Source organism: Auxenochlorella protothecoides (genome assembly GCF_000733215.1).
Source record: "Auxenochlorella protothecoides strain 0710 unplaced genomic scaffold scaffold30, whole genome shotgun sequence".
Taxonomy (NCBI): Eukaryota; Viridiplantae; Chlorophyta; class Trebouxiophyceae; order Chlorellales; family Chlorellaceae; genus Auxenochlorella; species Auxenochlorella protothecoides.
Genome location: NW_011934162.1, coordinates 207,210 through 225,770, shown reverse-complemented (window position 1 = coordinate 225,770; position 18,561 = coordinate 207,210). Strand labels below are relative to the sequence as shown.

Here is an 18,561-nt window from a genome sequence, read left to right as displayed (position 1 = left end):
ACCCTGCTGCAGCGAAGTGCGCCCATGTCGCTGACGATCCCCGCCAGCCTGTCGTACCATGCGACTCACAGGCGGCCCGCTGTGCCTTTTAACGGAAGAAAGAATGTTGGTGCTAGGAAGAGCTGCGGCATTCCCGCACAGCACAGGGAAGGTGGCCCCCAAACGCCCGGTGAGGGGGTGGGCGACGGTAATGAAGGGCGGCCCGCAGAGTCGTTCAATATAGACGACCTCAACCCCATCAGCATCGGAAGAAAGTCAAGGGAGGTGTTTGACGATGTTTGGGCCCAGCTTCAGCGCATCAGCTCCCCCACCAAGAGAGGGGACCTGCCGGGCCGGTACCTCAGGTGCGCATGCATGAGGGGGGGGGAGGGGGGGTCGTGATGCAGAGGCCCCTCTGCACCTCACACTCACCCCGCCATTGTGCCACAGGCCAGAGTTCGAGACGCCGGGCGCAAAGGGAACCAAGGTCCTGGTGACAGGGGTCACGGGCAGGGTGGGCCGCGTGTTGCTACGAAAGCTGCTCCTCCGAGGGTACACTGTCACGGCACTGGTCCGGCAGCGTGGCGGCGAGGAGCGCCAGACGCTGCCGCCGAGCGTGAGGCTTGTCACTGGAGACATTGGTAATTATGAGGACTGCAGGGAGGCTGTGAAGGACGTGGACAAAGTTATCTGCTGTGCAACTGCCCGGACAAGCATCGTCTCTGACTTGGAGAGGGTGGACGTGGAGGGTGTGTCCAACATCGTCCGGGCATGGCAGGTGAGAACCTGGGGAGAGTGAGCATATTCTGGTTGCCCGATCATTGTGCGCTCCTCCCCACATGTGCGTCTGCCCCATCGTCTCCAACAGGATTCACAAAATCAGAGGGCTCGGCTCAAGCACAGGCTATCTCGATTTGCCAAGCTAGAACTCGTACACTTCAAGAAGCCCTACATAGGAGATGACTGGAAGGTCCAAGCAGCTCCCGAGAGGTCAACTTCTGCAGGTGAGCTGGGGCGCATCAAGGGGCAGGCTGAGGGCTTGGTGCGTACAGAATGGGGGGAGGAGTGACAGAGAGCGGTGTCCATTCTAACATTCTCCCAGCACGTGCAGGTGGCACTGGTCTGAGCCGGGTCATGCGGACGGCTGGACCCAAGGATGTGGCTGATATGGAGATCAACGAGGAGGGAGTCATGACATTTTCAGGTGGGGCTGTTGTGATCAAATGACCGTACAGCCTGACACGATGTGGACATGCTCGCTCACCCATCCCCGTTTTATGTCGACCGCCGCAGGGGCTGTCTATACGCTCTACAATGGTGTCAGACTGACAGGCCGCCCAGCCCCAAGCGTCCGTACTGGCCTGCACCTCACGGATGGCTTCATCATTCGAGCTCGGGGCGACGGCCAGATCTACACGCTCACCATCGCAACAGGTGGGAGCACTCCCTTGGGTGCACACCCAGCCTGCTGTGCACAAATCATTGCACACCTCTTCGTGAAGCGCCCCGACTCCTTGTCCCCCCCCAGAAGCGGGCGAAGAGTACACTGCAGAGTGGGTTCCGCCACCGTCGTACAAGTCTGTCCGCGTCGCCCTCGCCAGCTTCAAGCCGGCTCTGGAGAGCCTCAATGTCTCTGACATCACGTCCATCTCCATCGGGTACAATGCCTCAGACCAGACAGAGAGGAGCAGCGGACGGTCAGAGTTCTCTTGCAGCATTGACTGGATCAAGTGCATGCCTGGCGGCCTGGAGCCAGACTTCATCCTGGTATCCTGCTCTGGTGCAACCAAGGGTGAGTGGTGCCTTGTGGGATGTGGGATCTGGGGACTGAGGATGTTGGTGACACCCCCCCTCCTAGTTTTGCGTCTCTCGGATGCAAAGATCGGACACCGCTCCGATGCTCTTTGCCATCCAGGTCTGGACGAGACCGCGCGGGAACGGGTAATAGCTGCCAAGCGCCGCGGCGAGCGTGCGCTAAGGGCCAGTGGACTCGGTTACACCATTGTCCGTCCTGGTGCTCTGGTGGAGGAGACGGGAGGGTACAAGGCTTTGGTGTTTGACCAAGGTACACGCATCTCCCAGGTAAGAGATGCATTGAAGCCAGAATGTTGCTTGAACTTGACCCGCAATTGTTTTGCTTCAGGCACCATCACACCCCCTTTCACAATCGTAGGGGATCAGCTGCGCAGATGTTGCGGATGTCAGTCTGAGGGCACTGCACTGTCCTGAAGCCCGCAACAAGACATTCGCTGTTTGCTGGGAGTATGCGCACGACAATGATGATGGGCTGTATGAGCTCGTCGCCCACGTCCCAGACAGGTTCAATGACTACCTCTCGCAGGCTCTGTCCACAATGCAGAGCAATTCCTGAAGATTCTGTGTCTCCCTGCATGCAGACCTTCATTGAATGGGCCGGCCTTTGTCCTCCTCAGCACTGCTCTGTTTGAAACCCACCATGAGTGACGAAGATCATGCTGCGCGTGTTCTGATCGGGAAGCATTATCCCCACGTGGAGCATGGGCACCCTCCCAATCCTGAGTAAAACCCAGGCCCGCTGCCTTTTGCATGCAAAAAATAATTGCATCACCCGCACCGCAAAGTAAAATGACTACGTGTATCCCTGTCGCTGGACAGCAGCTCCTTCGTGCCCCACGCCCCACGGTGCCGTCCCGGCGCCGCACAGCTGCAATCACGAGGGCAGTCGCCGCACCCCCATCGACCACCCTGAACACCAAGAGATCTCAGGAGGTGCGTGTAGTTTAGGGTATCGCGATCGTCATTGCATCCATGCTGAATGTAATGCATTGCCTCCCCCCGGAATCTCACAGATCATCAAGGATGCGAAGACCATCATCCCGGGCGGTGTGAACTCCCCTGTGCGCGCCTTCAAGTCTGTCGGTGGAGATCCCATCGTCTTCGATCGAGTAAAGGTGGGTCGCATTTTTTTAGCGTCGCGGGGGCCTGATTCGACACCGTCACGGCACCCCAGAATGACCTTTCTGAGTGCCACCCTTTGCCTGTGCACCACCCACCATCACGCACCGTAACGCCCTCCCTACCCACAAGCCACAGGGTGCCTACTGCTGGGACGTGGACGGCAACAAGTACATTGACTACATCGGCAGCTGGGGCCCGGCCATTGTCGGGGCCGCCCACGACGAGGTGACCGCCGCCCTGCATGCGCAGCTGGACAAGGGCACCTCCTTTGGCGCACCATGCGAGCTCGAGAACGTGCTGGCCAGGATGGTCGTGGACCGGGTGCCGTCCGTGGAGATGGTCCGCTTCGTCAACTCCGGCACTGAGGCGTGCCTGTCGGTGGTGCGCCTCATGCGCGCTTACACCAAGCGCGAGAAGATCCTGAAGTTTGTGGGGTGCTACCACGGCCACGCCGACCAGTTCCTGGTCCAGGCTGGGTCTGGGGTGATTACCCTGGGCCTCGCCGACTCGCCGGGCGTTATGGCCTCCACTGCCGCGGCCACGCTGACAGGTGTCTGCCGGGCTGTGTGTGTGCGCGCGCGAGGCACGTCGTCTGCCGGCCTCCCGAGGATCCCTGGTCCTGCCGCTCCCGTTGGGAAGATCAATTTTGCATTCTCAACCCCAACACCTGACCACCCCCTCCCCCTCCTGCACACCACCAGCACCATACAATGACTTGGAGGCGGTGAAGGCCATCTTCGAGGCAAACAAGGGCGAGATCGCTGGGGTCATCCTGGAGCCGGTGGTGGGTAACGCCGGGTACATCGAGCCCACCCAGGAGTTCCTCGAGGGCCTGCGTGAGGTCACCAAGCAGGTGGGTGTGCTTGCCTGGTTGCATGTGGCTCCCGGGGGGGGCGGAGTAGGGGGCTTGAGGAGACTTTGCTGAGGTCCTTGCCGAGTCCCCACGTCCCTCCCCTCCCGCACCTCCTCACCATGCACAGGAGGGCGCGCTGCTCTGTTTCGACGAGGTCATGACCGGATTCCGCATTGCGCACGGCTGTGCCCAGGCACACTTTGGGGTGACCCCCGACGTGACCACCCTGGGGAAGATCATCGGGGGTGGCCTGCCTGTGGGAGCCTATGGCGGGAGGCGGGACATCATGGAGCTCGTCGCCCCATCCGGCCCCATGTACCAGGCGGGGACGCTGAGCGGGAACCCGCTGGCCATGGTGGCTGGCATCAAGACCCTGGAGATTCTGGACAGGCCGGGTGAGGACCGGGAGGGGAGGCGCGGGCATGGCCGCTGGCCTGCCTTGCCTGCTCGACGGCACAAAGGGTCCCCAGTGATGCACACCATTGCCTGCCACACCGCACCCCAGCACCCCCCTCCCCGCCAAATACAATACTTCACAAAACACAGGGGTGTATGAGCAGCTGGACCGCGTCACCAAGCGCCTGGTGGAGGGCCTGCTGAAGGCTGCCCGTGACACGGGCCACGACATGTGCGGCGGCAGCATCAACGGCATGTTTGGCTTCTTCTTCGCCAAGGGCCCCGTGCACAACTTCGAGGACGCCAAGGCCTCCGACACCGCCAAGTTTGCCAAGTTCCACCGGGGCATGCTGGAGCGGGGCGTCTACCTGGCCCCCTCCCAGTTTGAGGCCGGCTTCACCTCCCTGGCGCACACGGACGAGGACATCGACGCGACCATCGCCGCGGCGCGGGACGTGCTGCAGCACCTCTGAGGAGCGTGGGTCTGAGGCCCTAGCGTCGCCCACAGAATTTTGTTGACTCGGTAAGACTTCTCTGATCGTCATTGTTGACAGCATGTAATTCTAAAGGCTCAGATTGCTTCACGACGAGCCAGGTGGCGTGGTGGGTCGGGAGGGCAGCCGTGGCCCTGGGAACAGTACTTCAGCAATCCCGGGCCAGATCGTGGGCAGCCCGGCGCATGATCTTCAGTTAGATGACGGGAGGTCGACGGGGTCTGTGAGCTCACACATACAGAGATAGTGCGGTTGCCAAAAACACTGTAATGACGGTGCAGGCCGGGCTCGCTGTGCAGTGCCTTGCCCCGGGGCGGGCGTACGGGCACCCAGCCAGCCCATCACCCCAGCGATGGCGAGATCAGCATGGAGGGTCATGCCGGGCACAGGCTCCGACCCGGCCTCCATCCACCACTATAAGCACTGTGCTGCACACGGAAGAGCTGTCCATGCGGGCGCGGGCGGCGGTTCAGGGGAATGACTCTGCCCAGACCACCACGATGGGCTGTCGGGCTGGCATTGCAGCGCAGGGGTCAGGCTGGCCCGGTGCATGCGCAGATCTCTTGAGACCCAGCCCGGGCCTCCTCGCCGGCCTGGTGGTCAACAGTCTGGTCTACCTGCTGGGCATCAGAATCCTGCGCAAGGGACTCACCTGGGTCGGATACTCTTCTTCGTGGGTCCTGGGCACACTGTCCTATGCAGCGTTTGGCTACAAGGGTTACCTCATTGTGTGCCTCTACTTCATCCTTGGAACCCTGGTGCGTTGGGATGAAGCGTTGCGTCTGCCTTGTCTTAGCGCTCAGGCAGCTCCAGCTGCGCTAGGGACACGTAGTCCAGAAAACTCTGCTGATCCTCGACTCTTGAATTTAACATCAAACCCAAGCAGGTCACCAAAGTGAGGATGAAGCAGAAGGAGGCAGAAGGCATAGCTGAGAAGCGTTCAGGTCATCGATCCCTGGGCAGCGTCTGTGGCTCAGGCTTTGCTGGCATTGTGTGCGCAATCGGGCACCTACTTGCACCACAGGCGCTCCCATGGCAGGTGAGGGCATGGGCACTCCAGGGCATGACAGAGCTTCCTTTACCAGCTGAGATTCGGCCCAAGACCCGTGATCGATCCAGTGCGGCAGGTGGGCTTTGTGGCCTCATTCTGCAGCAAGGCAGCAGACACAGTGTCCAGCGAGATTGGCAAAGCGTACGGCAGCCAGGCATACCTTGTCAGCACCTTTCGCCGGGTCCCACGCGGCACCGAGGGGGCTGTGAGCTTGGAGGGCTCCCTCGCGGGGCTGGCAGCCGTGATTGGGATTGCTGAATTCGCTCTGCTTACGCATCAGGCAAGTGCAGGGCGGTGCAGCCCTGCCACTGAATCCCAATGTGGATGACGGCGAGGAACAATGACGGCCTGCAAACCTCGACAGTGAGTAGCCTCAGTCAGGTCCTGCAACCCCTTTCTCCACAGGTCACAGGCACAGGCGCGGGGGCGGTTGTCGTGGCTGCAGTGCTGGCCAACCTCCTGGAGAGTGTGCTAGGGGCCACCATACAATCCAAAACGGGCTGGCTCACAAATGATGTCATGAATGTCATCCAGATATCCTGCGCAGCCACCGCAGCCATGGCGTTTGCCTGCAGACTGGCGTGAGCCTGCATGCTCATGCATGGCTTCGTAGAACACGTAGACCCCTAGCGTCAAGCATTGGGCTGCAGCCGCTCAGGTGGCGTAGCGCTGGACGAGGTGATGCCTGAGTTTGTCCAGAGCCCGCCGCCTGTGTGAGATTGCATTCTTCGCAGCCTTCTCCATTTCCGCATATGTCTGCATCGAATGGAGTGCCAAGCCTGGTGTGAGGCCAGGGAGAGTGGCTCTGGTGGGACAAAGGAATGCCAATTTGATGCTGCACACTGGTGTCACCTGGTCAAAGCCGGAGGGTTGAAAAATGGGGTCCCACCCAAACGTGGCTGGGCCCCTGGCTGGGACGATAGTACCGTCTGTCCTCCCCATGAAGACGTGCGGCTCAGCATCGGGTCCTGCAAGGGTAGAGGGACCAGATGCGGTTGCCAGGGCGAGAACACAGGTGTAGAGCAAATCGGGATGCTCAGGGGCGAAGGATGGCATTGCAGACACCAACTCTGCTCCGCTCTGTGCCAGGCCGGCTTCCACCCTCGCAGGCTCACCGTCGCTGTAGGCAAAGGTGCACAGGGCATACCCTGTCTTGTCATCAAAGCCGTGCAGCATTCGGTTTAAACCATCGTGCCCCAGCTTCTCCAGAAACCATTTGACATAAGGACCAGGTAGCCCCTTGTAGGCATTGAAGCAAAGGCATGTGTCCTCGACAAAAACTGCAAGCAGGGACCCACAAAGCTTGAGGAGGCAGCGCTGCACAGCTCGCGGGCATGAAGTGGTGAGGTAGCAGCCCTCTCAACCCACCTGGACCCTTGACTTGAAGGGCTGCAAGGCGGCACTTCTCCTTTGCGATCTCCTCTGGTTCACCCTGTTCGTGAGGGAACCAGGCCATGGCAGGTCTGTCTGCACAGCTGTTTGCAATGTCAGGCGGCTGCAGATCCAGGACACATCGCATACCTGCAGTTCTGGCATGTCCACAGACACGGCCTCAACGTTGAAGGGAAGCTGCCCTTGCTCTCCAAGGATTGCCCTCACCTGCGGCAACCGAGAGTTGAGTGTGAGCAAGACTCAGGCTGCCTCAACCCTCCGCTCAAATGCTCGGGGCATCAGAAGATCCAAGAGGTGTACATGTACCTCTGCTAGCTTGTTTTTGTTTCCCGTGGTGAAGTGTACGGTGGGAGGCATTGTAGCAGCCAGCGTCATCCACCCTGCAGCAGCGGCTAGGTTTGCACAATTAGGATGCTCACAGAGCGGGCACAGGATTAGGATCATACTCTCACCGAGGTTTCGCATCGACCGTCTGTTCACTGCGCCTCAGGATAGCGAATGCGCACCTCGGGGGCCGGGTCTCTGACGGCGCGAGGTGGCACACTGGGGTACAATGTTTTGAAACGCAAGTGCAGTTGTTCGCACAGATGTTCTAGCCCCAAACATGTATGGCGATATAGGCGCGTCCCTAGACGAGTCCGAGGATACCCCAAAATAGTATCGGAGTATAAGTCTCGCTCGTCTTGGCTGCGGGGGATGAAGCAGGCCAGCCTCGGTGTGTGTGCTGTGCCTGCCGCAATGTCACCGGTGCGACTCTGCCTCCACGAAAACACTCGTACACCATCGATGTTGATGCAAAACCCAAGGACATTTCTACATCACGACGTTGATATCAAACTCCGATCGGTTCCCCTGTTCGCCTTGGGTGCCGCTTCCCATCGCTCCCACCTGTACTTCACCCGCGGCGCCCTGCCACCATACCGATGCTTACGTCGCGCTGCATGGCACCATGCACTCCGGTCACTCTCAAAGAGGACTCCAATCGGTGTGACGTCCAGGCATATGGCAGATCTGGCCGTGCATTGGACATCTCCCGACCTGCCCCCTACATGTACCATGAAAAATGACGTTTTTCGCTTCTGGTGTTGACCCAGGGTAAATTCATCTCAAGACCAGGGTTCGAACCCCTGTACGCTCTCTCCTTCCACCGGAATCCGAGCGTATGGTGCAGTGGCCTAGCACATGAGACTTTGACTCCCTCCACTTTTGCCTCAAGGCGTGCTTGGCAGGGGGAAGCCTATGGCCCAGCGCAGGCCGGGCCCTTCCCAACCTGCGCGCGCACCCCAGCTGGCCCCAGGGTTCAGCTACTGTACAGCAGGTCGTGCAAGTCTCCAAAATCTCATGGGTCCGTGGACGGAGGCAGCGCGCGGGGCCAGACCAGCGGGGTCGTGCGCTGCGCCGGCGCGTGCCTACTTGGCCATGGACCCCCAGAGGCCAGACCACATGCGCCCCCAGATGCCATCCAGGCGCGCGGTGCGCTTGAACAGCACGACCACGACGCTCATGTTGTCCGCGCCGCGGCACATGCCGGTCAGGTCTGGCGCCAGGCAGTGGTCGCACATGGACTCGCAGATGGCCTGGAGCGGGCTCCCGTTCTTGATGCGGCGCCGCACGTAGTCCACCGCCTCCTGGTTGCTCAGCACGTCCCAGATGCCGTCGCAGGCCATGATCATGAACTCGTCGCCCTCGCTCAGGTTCACCACCTCGATGTCGGGCGTGACCACCACCTGCGCGGGGCGAGGGAGCGAAACATGGTGAGGCCGCCGTGGGTGGGTGTTCCGGGGGCAGGGTGTACCAGAGGTGTGGAGGGAAGAAGGAGAGGAGGCTTGGGATCCAAGGCCACGAGGAGCTGCCTGCCCTCCGGCGATTGACCCATCAGCACATCACGCCTCACATTCCCCCTTCCCCACCCCCCCACCTCACCCCCCCCACACAGAATCCCAGCCCACCATCTGCTCGTGCGGCCCCAGCGCGGCATTGCGCTTGAAGTCCAGGTCGCCCAGCGCGCGGCTGACGTTCAGGGAGCCGTTGATGCGGTTGTCGCGGACGAAGCCGCCGGCGCGGATGATGCGCCGCGCCTCCTCGAACAGGATGGGCTTGTGGTCCAGCGTCAGCGCCACCGCCACGCCGCGCCGGCTCAGCACCGCGCGCGAGTCGCCGGTGTTGGCCACCACCAGGCGCCCGCCGCGGACCAGCGCGGTCAGCGCGGTGCAGCCCGCGCCCTCCGCGCGCGGCCGCTGCTCCGTGCTCTCCGCCGGCGCCGCCGCGGCCAGCGCGGGGACGGAGGCGCCCTCCAGGATGCCGAAGAGGGATGCCGGGTCCTCCGCAACCTCCTCGCCCTCCTCGCCGGCGAGGGCCGAGGCCTCGCGCCGCGTGTCGGTGCGGCCAAGGCTGCCGTGCTCCGCCAGCGCCGTCGAGGGGCCCTCGGGCGAGGCGCGGGGAGTCACGATGCTGGCGCGCTGCAGGTGGCTGGCCAGGAATTCCGAACTGCTGTTCATCTTGCGCAGCCGGCGGTCGACGCCGGGGGCGGAGGGGGCCGCCTCCTCCGCCTCCTCCTCGGGCGCGCTGACCCTGCCGGAGTCGAGGCTGGTGTTGCTCGTCGCGCTCGTGTCCACGTCAGAGAAGAGCGTCAGGGGCGTCCTGGGGGTGGCGGGCCAGGGTGGAGGAGGGCTGGCGCAGTGCCGAGGGTGGCGAGGAGCATGGGGTGGAGGAAGGGCGCCCTGGCCCTCCTTCCCAGCAGGGAGCCCAGACACCGAGTATGTAACAGCTATTTCCATCTTCCCTCCCCCATAGGGCACATCTCGCAAGCCTCTCACTTCTGTACTGGTGCAGCTAGCTGGTCGAGCTCCTCTTGACCCGCAGGGGCATCCATCAGCTGGTCCAGCTCCAAATATGCCTCCGCAACCGCGGCGCCCAGGTCGCCTGCCGCATACGCCTTTGTGGCCATGATTCTCCCAGGCTGCGCATGTGGGGATGGGGAGGAGGTGACGGTGGGGGGTTAAAGCACAAGAGAGAAGCTGAGTGCAGCTTCCGTCCTTGCTCCTTGTCATAGCGGCAAGGCAAACCCACGGAGACTGATCAAACGCCCCCGCACCGAGGTGCAGATCAACGACCTCTCCCTCCCTGCATGGCCCGAGACGCACCAGATATTTGGCGGCAAAGTGCGCGACCGCTCGGCCGCCATGCCCGTCAAACACCGAGAAGAGCGCCGTCTTCGTGGATGTATCAAACTCGACGTCTACGATGTGTGCGTCCTCCTGCACAAGCACATCAGGGAACGCCAGTCAGCTGGCGGATACTGTGGGGTATGCTCCTTAGAGACCCGGGTCCCCCGGCCTTGTTCCACATTCCTCCTAGTCCTCATCATCATGCCTCTCACCATCGCCACTCTCCAACCCTGCATCCCCGCGAATCCATAGGCGATGCTATCTGTCTGTCCCTCTCCCGATTCCTGCAGGGGGGAACGTCGTGGATAAGGATGCTGCTGCCGCGAGAAATCGATGCCGACGGATGGCCTGCGGACGCCCTTACCTTCTCCGTTATGGGAGCGCTCAGGTACTGCCCCATGCGATGAAGGGGCCCAGAATACCCGCCGCTGGCGTGTCGTGATGCCTTCTAATCCACCGATGGCACCGTTCCTTCGTCTCCCGAGATCACACAGCGTAGGGGGGAGGGGCACTCGACGCGCAGAGCGCACCGGAGTCGGGGCAAGGTGTCGCCGTGTTGGCAGCCCTGGATGGGAACCCTGCAGTCCCGAGGCTCCTGGTCGGGATTTCAACCCTCCAGACTCATGCGGTCGAAACCGTGGATGGTCGCCTGCGTGTCTCCCTGCCGGCTTCTAGGGCCTGGGCCTGTGCGAGCCCTGGAGTCCGCGCTTTCAGGAAAGGAGGACGGGCACTCTGCCTCTCTGCCATTAACTACATGCCCCTCCTTTGATCGCCCAGCCCCTCGGCATCGTTGAATGGCTGACTCTCTGGCTCTGGGAGGCATCAGGAATTCTCCTTTACAGCAGACACATTGGGGTTTATGAACGGTATTTCAGGCATTGGTGGCAGCGGCGGCCCTCGCCGCGGCCAGTGTCTCTGGGAAGCCATAGTCTTTCAGGACCACAACTATCACGCTCATGTTGTCGCATCCCTGAGGTCGCGGCACAGCGGGGTGGGAGCTGAGCAAAGTAAATGGGAGTCAACAAGAGTCATACTTGGCTTGCAGACACCAGCACTTCTTTCAACCAGGAATTCCTCTGCACCTTCACAATCACCATTCCCTACCATTAACATATAATGACACATCAAGCGAGCCTCCCGCCGCGGTAAGCAGCTCCCAGCTGCATGCAACCAAGCCTCCTGCCTGCCTACCTTGCCGCAATTGTCAGTGTCGGGGGCCAGGCAATGATCGCACATCGCCTCGCACACCTCCCTGGGCGTCTTCCCACTCAAGAGCCGCTCTCGCGCGAAGTCGACGGCCTGAGAGGAGACGAAAACATGACAGGGGTGATTGACCAGCAAACGGTTTTGCCAAGCTCCACGCAGTCAACATGCAGCCAGGAAGGTAGAATGTTTCTAACGAGAGCTCTCCTGCCCGCTTCACCCTGGGGAACCTGTCAGCAGTGACCCCTATCCACTCCTCACTCCCTCCCTTCCATGCGCGCCCCCACCCCTTGCCGACCTCTTGCACGGTGAGGACGTCCCAGATGCCATCGCAAGCCAGGATGAGGAACTCGTCCCCAGCCTGCAGGGTCTCCGTCCTCACCTCTGGCACCGCAGTCACCGCCTGGTATCGGCAGGGTGAAGGTTCCACTTGCAAGCGTGCACCGTGCCCACGGGATGCCAGCAACCCAGCCTCGAGTATGTCGGGAGCACCATCTCCACACGCTATCATGGCGAAGCACCGCCCCACCCTCCCTCTCATGAAGCAAGCGCGTGCAGCGAGTCTCTCCACATGCCTGTGCCCAGCCTGGGCCGCCATCTCACCTGGTGTTCCGGACCCATCTCCTTGCTCTGTTTGTACTCCATGTCGCCCAGGGCGCGGGACAGGTTCAGGGACCCATTCACCCGCCCGTCGGCCACAAAGCCTCCGGCCTGCATGGTGGAGTGAGGGGGCATGATCAGGGGCTGGGATCGGAGTGCAGCTCGGGTCCTCGAGGATGCTGGGCGGCAGAAGTTTGGGAGCAGCCAGCCCACACCGCAATCCCCCGTCACACAGAGAATGATCAGGTTCGCATCAGCATGCACTGCGGCGACAGATTACCACAGTTACCATACCATCCTGGCCCGAGTACGTGCTCCCAATCAGACCCACCCACACTCCCTCCCAGCAGTCTGCGGCCCCCCCTACACCACCCCCTGCGCCGCCGACGCCGCCTCACATTGATGATGCGGGCGTACTCGGCGGGGTCGTCCGGCTTGTGGTCCTGGGTCATGGCCAGCGCCACCCCCCCCCGCGAGAGCACGCAGCGCGAGTCGCCGGCGTTGGCGACCGTGAGCACGCCGGCCTTTACCAGGGCGCAAACGGCGGTGCAGCCGGCGGTGGGGCCCAGGTACTCGCCCTCCCCTTGCTCGGAGGGCGTGTCGGGCTGCGGGGAGGCGCCGTCCTCGACCACCGCCGCGACGCGCAGCTCCTCCTCCGCGGCAGAGGGGGCGAGCACGGGCAGCGCGTCGGCATCGGCGTCAAAGGGCGACCCCACGGCGCCGGTGTCGCCCGAGGAGGTCTCCGCTGCAGTAGGGGGGGTGCGGACGGAGGAGCGCCGTGGTCGAGGAGCTGCTGCCACATGGGGGGTGCTTGGCGCACGCACTGCCCCACCCGCACAGCCGCCTTCCAGCAACTCATCGGCCCCACCGCGCCGTGCACTCAGCACGCGCCCATCCTCACCATCCTGGGCCGCGCTGGGCCCCGACCTCCGCAGGGCTGCTGCGGCGGCGGCCTCCACCCGCTTTCGCTTCGCCTTGACCTTGGCGGCGTCCTGGCTGCTCAGGGGACCCTCCCCGCCCTCGCCCTCGGCCCCCGCCAAGCCGGGCACGGCCGCCACCGCCTCCTCCTCACTGCTGGCCGCCGTGCTCTCCTCGCTGTCCCCCTCCCCCGCCGCAGCCTCCTCATCCTCCTCGTCCTCGGTCAGCCCCTCCACCATGAGGCCCCGGGCCCCATTCCGCACCAGGCGGATGGACACCCCGGACTCGGCCGTGAGGCCCAGCGCCTCCAGGATGTGGTCGGGCAGGCTGCCGCCATTGATTACCATGGGCTCCTCCTCACCGCGTCGCCTGGCAGGAGGATGGGAAGGGGGCCAGGGTGGAGACATCGTCAGGCAGCATGCCGCCGCACGCGCCAGCATGGAGTGTACCCCTGGCCGGGGGTCCCCAGGCGCTCACAGACATTCAATTTCGCTGCAGCACGGGCCCCTTGGAGCGAGGCGGCCTGCCTCCCGGCCCTGCCACACCCCAGCTCACGTTTTCTGCTTCTCCTCCTTGTCGCCACCCCGCAGTGCCTTGAGCTCCTCCCTGTGCTCTGGCAGCACCAGGAGGTCATCCACCGCGAGGAAGGCTTGGGAGAGTGCGAGGGCAGTCTGACCCCCTCTGTACCCCTCTGACTCTACCACCAGTTGGGGCTGCATGAAAGAAAGGGGTTGAAGGGGATGAGGTGCGCGTGATGGGCAGGTAGACCACATCGGCGGCCGGCACCTGGAGGCCAGACGCACACGAGCAGCGATGGCCATGGCCGTCACCCAATGCGCATTGGCGTATATGTCATGCAGATCAGTGCGGCGGCTTGATGAAACCCCATTCCACCCCTTTTCCAATCCGTTGCGCCTCCCGATGCGTAATCACCAACCCTTCGCCTACCACGTGCACTGCCGCATACTTTGCGACTTCCTTGCCACCATGTCCATCAAATACCGCAAAGATCCCAGCATCGCTGCTCGGCTCCACCCTCAGGACGGTGGAGTGCGCATCCTCCTGCGGAACGCGGGCGTTTTTGGAATGGCAGTGAATGGGGTAGGCAGGCCCTGGGCACCTCTTCCGCTCCGTCGCGCGCATGCGGGGGCCACCGCCCACGAGCCCTCACACGCTTACCATGTCCATTCTCCAGCCCTGCATGGCCGCGACTCCATAACGGAACAGCTCGTTCTCCCCCTCTGCAGTCTCCTGCGGACAGCGGGGGGCACAGGGTGTCGATACCAGGCAGAACTACCTTCCGGCCTCAGAAGTCAGGAGCCTCGTCAACGCACCTTTTCTGTGATGGGCTGACTCAGGTAGGCTCCCATTCTAAGAGTGTGGAGGAGAGGCTCCGATCGGTACCTTCAGGACGCTGCTGTCATTATCCCGGGGGGCGCGCACTCCAGGGGGGGATAGCCTGCACAGCCTCACGGGACAGCAATATCAATACAACTTGGTAGTTTGTATTGCTTTTGGCGTGAGAGGCGTCTTCCGTACAGACGACGGCGACGGGGCCATGCCACATCCCCTCGCCAAATCTCCGTTACGGAGGGGAACTTCGCCGGCGCGCGGGAGAGACGAGACCTTCCGAAATGAAGATCGACGTGTGAGTCCATGCTTCCCCCAAACGACATCTTCCGACGGTACTCGACATCCCTAGCACTGCTGAGGGCACCAGTCCCATATCTCTGCTCCCCAGCGAACGGATCGGTCGTTGTACTTGTCAGCATGGGGGCTGTGGCCCTTGCCATCCTCGGATGCATGATGTTGCAATCTGCCTTGGCCAGCCTCGCCCCAGCTCGCAGCTTTGAGATCAGGGACGACCAGTTCTTCAAGGACGGCAAAACAATCCAAATCATATCCGGCAGGTGTGTTGACCATTGCACGGCTCATTCTCATGCCGCACGATCGAGATCGTGCGGTGTGGACCAAAGATTCACACGTCGATCCCCACTCCCCTACAGCATCCACTATTTCCGATGCCACCCTGCGCTCTGGCACGATCGGCTGGAGAGGGTCAAGGCCCTGGGCCTGAATGCCATCACGGCAAGTGCTCGCATCATCTTGTGCCTGGCCTGTCAGCGGTGCCTGCACGGCAGTGCGGTGTGGAGGATACTGCAGGTGTTCTCGTTGTGGCGCCATGCTGACCCTCCCCGGCACCACCACCCATAGGTGTACGTCGCCTGGAACGTGCACGAGACCTTTCCAGGGCAGTACGCCTGGGAGGGTGGCGCCGACCTCCTGCGCTTTCTTTCGCTGGCGCACGATCGCGGCCTGCTCGTCGTCCTGCGCCCCGGCCCCTACATCTGCGCGGAGTGGGACTTTGGGGGCCTGCCCTGGTGGCTCGGCTCCTCCAAGGTCAGGGTGCTTGTGGCGCGCTGACGCCGCGGGACCAGGGCGCCGGGGCGGGCATGGTCCTAAACTCCTGGTCAGGACGCCCAGTTGGCCGCCCAATGTTTTCCACTTCCACGCTCTGACATCCCCCGCTCACAGGTCCCTGGCGGGCGCAGGATGAAGCTGCGCTCGTCCGACCCCGCCTACCTGGCGCACGTCGATCGCTGGTGGGGGGTGCTGTTCACCATGATCAAGCCGCTGATGTATGAGGCGGGCGGCCCCATCATCCTGACCCAGGTCAGTGGGAGGGTGCGCCCATGGGCCTGTATGGCGCTGCACTATCGGCGACTGAAGACCCACCGAGACCACATCCATACCTCTGCGCTGCTCCGCACCGCAGATTGAGAACGAGTATGGCTTTTGTGGGAGCGACAAGGAGTACCTCCGTCACCTGGTGGGCCTGGCCCGGCAGCATCTTGGCGAGACTGCAGTCCTCTTCACCACAGGTCTGTTGCTAATTGGGGATATCCATTTGCCTGAGTTTAGAGCGTGCAGGGGTTTCCAGTTCGTGAGAGTCCCCACCTCGCTCCCTTTCCCTACCAGATCCACCCCATGTGGCCTCCGATGGAACCTTGCCCGGGAGCGAGATATTCACGTATGTCCAACTCGCGAGAGGGGCGTTGGGCTTATGAGTGGGTGTTTTTCCATTCTACACCCTTGCATGCTCCAAGGCACACCTGCTGTGACCATCACAAGCCGGCACGGCATCATCCCCTTCCCTGTCCTCAGGGCCGTCGACTTTGGCCCAGGCTGGTTCAACCCGGAGGCAGACTTTGCTGTTCAGAAGTCCCTCAACGCGCCTGGATTGTCACCACCCTTCAATTCTGAGTTCTAGTGAGTGCAAGCGATGTCTCAGGAAAGGCACAGTCAACCCTGCGTCACCATGGTTGAATACCAGCATCTCGTGTTTGACCCTAGCAGCTCTACTCAATGGTTGATCTCCCAGTCAATCACAACCTGTACCTACCCCTGTGCAGCTCCGGATGGCTGACGCACTGGGGAGAAAGCATGGCAAACACCAGCTCCAGCGTTCTGGCAGCTGACACCCAGGTCCTCCTGCGCTGGGCCCGGAACACCACCTCCCTCTCCTTCTACATGGTGCATGGGGGCTCCAACTTTGGATTTAATCAGGGGGCCAACGTGGATGGATCAAACTATCAGCCGCACATCACATCGTATGACTACGACGCCCCGATCAGCGAGGCAGGGGACTACTGCCAGCCCGGCATCGGCGGGGAGTGCAAGTACCATGTGAGTGGGCTGGGGCCTGCAGGCATGCACACAAGGTCTATGTCCCCTGGCAGACGAGAGTGCCGTCGTGAGAGCCTGCCATGCGGGGACTGTGCGTTTTGCACTCAGCCTAGACCCACGGCTCGCCTGTTGCCAGCCCAAGGGACGGCGAGCATGCTGCCCCTTCCCTTTCGCAGGCAATCCGAGAGGTCATTGCGCAGCACACGGGGATCACCCCGCCTCCCCTTCCGCCCCGACCTCGCATCCACGCGTACGGCGAGGTGCATCTGGACCGGAAGGCTGCACTCTTTGACGTCTTGCCCCAGCTCAGTGAGCCTGTAGATACGGTCCGCCCAGATGTCATGGAGGAATATGCCCAGCGGTGAGGGCATCCAAGGGTAGGGGGTTTGCAGCCAGGACACTCACTCAATCCCTATGCCTGAGTGCCAGTCATGCACACATCTTCTTCCATGAACCTGGGGCCGTACGCTTTGTCACCTTGCCACGCACCCTTCCATGTGTGCAGAAGTGGCCTCATCCTCTACCGGCACATCATCCCCCGCAAGCAGCTGAGCAAGAGCTCGGAGCTTGATCTGGGTGCAAGTCCCCACGATTATGCCACGGTGTGAGGTTGGGCGTTTTCAGGCGGCTTATCGAGCTCCGACCAAAGAGGCATTGCTCACGCTGGATTTCTCATTGGTGCTGTACCCACCATCACGCTCTGCAGGTATACCTGGATGGCCAGGTATCGGGTCGGATGCACAGGGGCAGTCCGACCACACTCCAGCTTGGAGCATCCAGGCGGGGTGAGATTGACTGCCCCTGGATTCCCTGCATGGAAACCGTGTCATGTCTGTGGTGTGGCCCCACCGCTTGACGGCATGCAGCGACGTGTACTGCCAGGGCGGTGGCTAGACATAGCGAGCGCGTCTGGCCACCTTCACCCACCCATGCCCTCTACCTTCCCTGAAGGGCCATACAATGATGCTGACACAGCGAGGCTCGACATCCTGGTGGAAGCCATGGGACGGCGCAATTTTGGCTGCGAGGAGGGTGGCTGGGATCTCAAGGGGCTGCAGTCGTCTCTGGTGACATTGAACGGTGAGTCAGCGGGAGCCAAGCACGCACCCAGGGAGACTGGTGGGGAGGGCTGGTGGCAAACGTGCATTCTACCAGGGCCTGGGTGGGGACGGCCCCGTCTTCATCTCTTGAAGCGCTCGAGGAACCCCTTGGGCTGTGCCCCGCCAAAGCGCTGCAGCAGTCCCTCAAACTTTGGGCTCTCCCGCAGCGGGGCAAGGTCGGGGTCATTCCTCATCTGATCAAACTCAGCGTAGCCTGTTTGGTGGGGGGTGGGGTTGTGGATCACTGACTGAAGGTGTCTGGGAGTCCACCAAGTGAGGACTGGACACCCCCCCCCCCTTCACCATGCCGCCACAGCAATCCTTTCCATGCATCATCCTTTGCTCCCCACTACACTGCTCCATGCCACGCCGCTCACCGCTTTCTAGAGCCCCAGCCAGGGCTATCATGCCGTTTTGGATGTTTCCTAGCTGGCCCTGGCAACAGGCGATGTTGTACAGGGCAGCAATGCGCTCGCTGTTGCTGATCTGGGGAGGCTTGTTCCGAAATCTTTTTGTGCCTGTTCCCGGCAGTTCGAGCGCTGCTTCAAACAATCCTTGTGCCGCATCGTACTTTTTCTCTCGACACAGCTCTATGCCCTGGGCAATGGCCGCCGCCGCGGTGTCCGGTCGCGACAGGGCGTGCGGCACCAGTCGCCGGCCTCGGCAAGGCACAGGAGGCCGTCGGCTGCCCATGCCGATCCCATGGAACGCGCCGTGACGCACCATTCCACCTTGCATTGCACGGCGATGGCCTGGGGAAACAAAATCTGATGTTCTGTGCACG

At 62.0% G+C, this 18,561-nt stretch overlaps 7 protein-coding genes across 7 annotated transcripts in view; 3 read left to right on the top strand and 4 right to left on the bottom strand.

Moving 5' to 3' along the window:
* Positions 1-24: 24 nt before the first annotated feature.
* On the top strand, positions 25-4,638 carry F751_2870 (Glutamate-1-semialdehyde 2,1-aminomutase, chloroplastic; the record flags this gene model as incomplete). Its single annotated transcript, XM_011398183.1, has 12 exons — positions 25-344; positions 430-757; positions 848-983; positions 1,091-1,183; positions 1,273-1,413; positions 1,508-1,771; positions 1,895-2,061; positions 2,808-2,909; positions 3,052-3,466; positions 3,618-3,769; positions 3,897-4,164; positions 4,316-4,638. The coding sequence occupies 12 exons, from the start codon at positions 25-27 to the stop codon at positions 4,636-4,638; spliced, it is 2,709 nt and encodes a 902-aa protein (XP_011396485.1).
* A 1,396-nt stretch (positions 4,639-6,034) lies between these two features.
* F751_2869 (hypothetical protein) lies at positions 6,035-6,295 on the top strand (the record flags this gene model as incomplete). The annotated part of the gene is made up of 1 exon (XM_011398182.1): positions 6,035-6,295. One exon carries the CDS (start codon positions 6,035-6,037, stop codon positions 6,293-6,295), a length of 261 nt encoding a protein of 86 aa, XP_011396484.1.
* Positions 6,296-6,364: 69 nt separating this feature from the next.
* Positions 6,365-7,166, bottom strand: F751_2868 (Inosine triphosphate pyrophosphatase; the record flags this gene model as incomplete). The annotated part of the gene is made up of 4 exons (XM_011398181.1): positions 6,365-6,466; positions 6,563-6,678; positions 6,826-6,990; positions 7,079-7,166. The coding sequence occupies 4 exons, from the start codon at positions 7,164-7,166 to the stop codon at positions 6,365-6,367; spliced, it is 471 nt and encodes a 156-aa protein (XP_011396483.1).
* A 1,345-nt stretch (positions 7,167-8,511) lies between these two features.
* Positions 8,512-10,669, bottom strand: F751_2867 (putative protein phosphatase 2C 11; the record flags this gene model as incomplete). Its single annotated transcript, XM_011398180.1, has 6 exons — positions 8,512-8,829; positions 9,052-9,742; positions 9,919-10,061; positions 10,246-10,359; positions 10,482-10,553; positions 10,634-10,669. The coding sequence occupies 6 exons, from the start codon at positions 10,667-10,669 to the stop codon at positions 8,512-8,514; spliced, it is 1,374 nt and encodes a 457-aa protein (XP_011396482.1).
* Positions 10,670-11,140: 471 nt separating this feature from the next.
* F751_2866 (putative protein phosphatase 2C 21) lies at positions 11,141-14,360 on the bottom strand (the record flags this gene model as incomplete). Its single annotated transcript, XM_011398179.1, has 11 exons — positions 11,141-11,239; positions 11,461-11,568; positions 11,771-11,875; positions 12,076-12,183; positions 12,471-12,817; positions 12,974-13,097; positions 13,227-13,359; positions 13,546-13,703; positions 13,939-14,052; positions 14,170-14,241; positions 14,325-14,360. The coding sequence occupies 11 exons, from the start codon at positions 14,358-14,360 to the stop codon at positions 11,141-11,143; spliced, it is 1,404 nt and encodes a 467-aa protein (XP_011396481.1).
* A 433-nt stretch (positions 14,361-14,793) lies between these two features.
* Positions 14,794-18,561, top strand: part of F751_2864 (Beta-galactosidase 17) — a gene marked incomplete at both ends in the record, with an annotated part of 5,491 nt that continues 1,723 nt past the window's right edge. Inside the window, 12 exons of the mRNA XM_011398177.1 lie at positions 14,794-14,900; positions 14,997-15,135; positions 15,205-15,390; positions 15,526-15,663; positions 15,767-15,872; positions 15,970-16,021; positions 16,156-16,260; positions 16,404-16,677; positions 16,854-17,038; positions 17,183-17,279; positions 17,384-17,408; positions 17,629-17,757. Coding sequence (XP_011396479.1) covers positions 14,794-14,900; positions 14,997-15,135; positions 15,205-15,390; positions 15,526-15,663; positions 15,767-15,872; positions 15,970-16,021; positions 16,156-16,260; positions 16,404-16,677; positions 16,854-17,038; positions 17,183-17,279; positions 17,384-17,408; positions 17,629-17,757 — 1,543 coding nt within the window. The remainder of the gene's footprint in view (positions 14,901-14,996; positions 15,136-15,204; positions 15,391-15,525; positions 15,664-15,766; positions 15,873-15,969; positions 16,022-16,155; positions 16,261-16,403; positions 16,678-16,853; positions 17,039-17,182; positions 17,280-17,383; positions 17,409-17,628; positions 17,758-18,561) is intronic.
* Positions 17,858-18,470, bottom strand: F751_2865 (hypothetical protein; the record flags this gene model as incomplete). Its single annotated transcript, XM_011398178.1, has 2 exons — positions 17,858-17,991; positions 18,155-18,470. 2 exons carry the CDS (start codon positions 18,468-18,470, stop codon positions 17,858-17,860), a joined length of 450 nt encoding a protein of 149 aa, XP_011396480.1.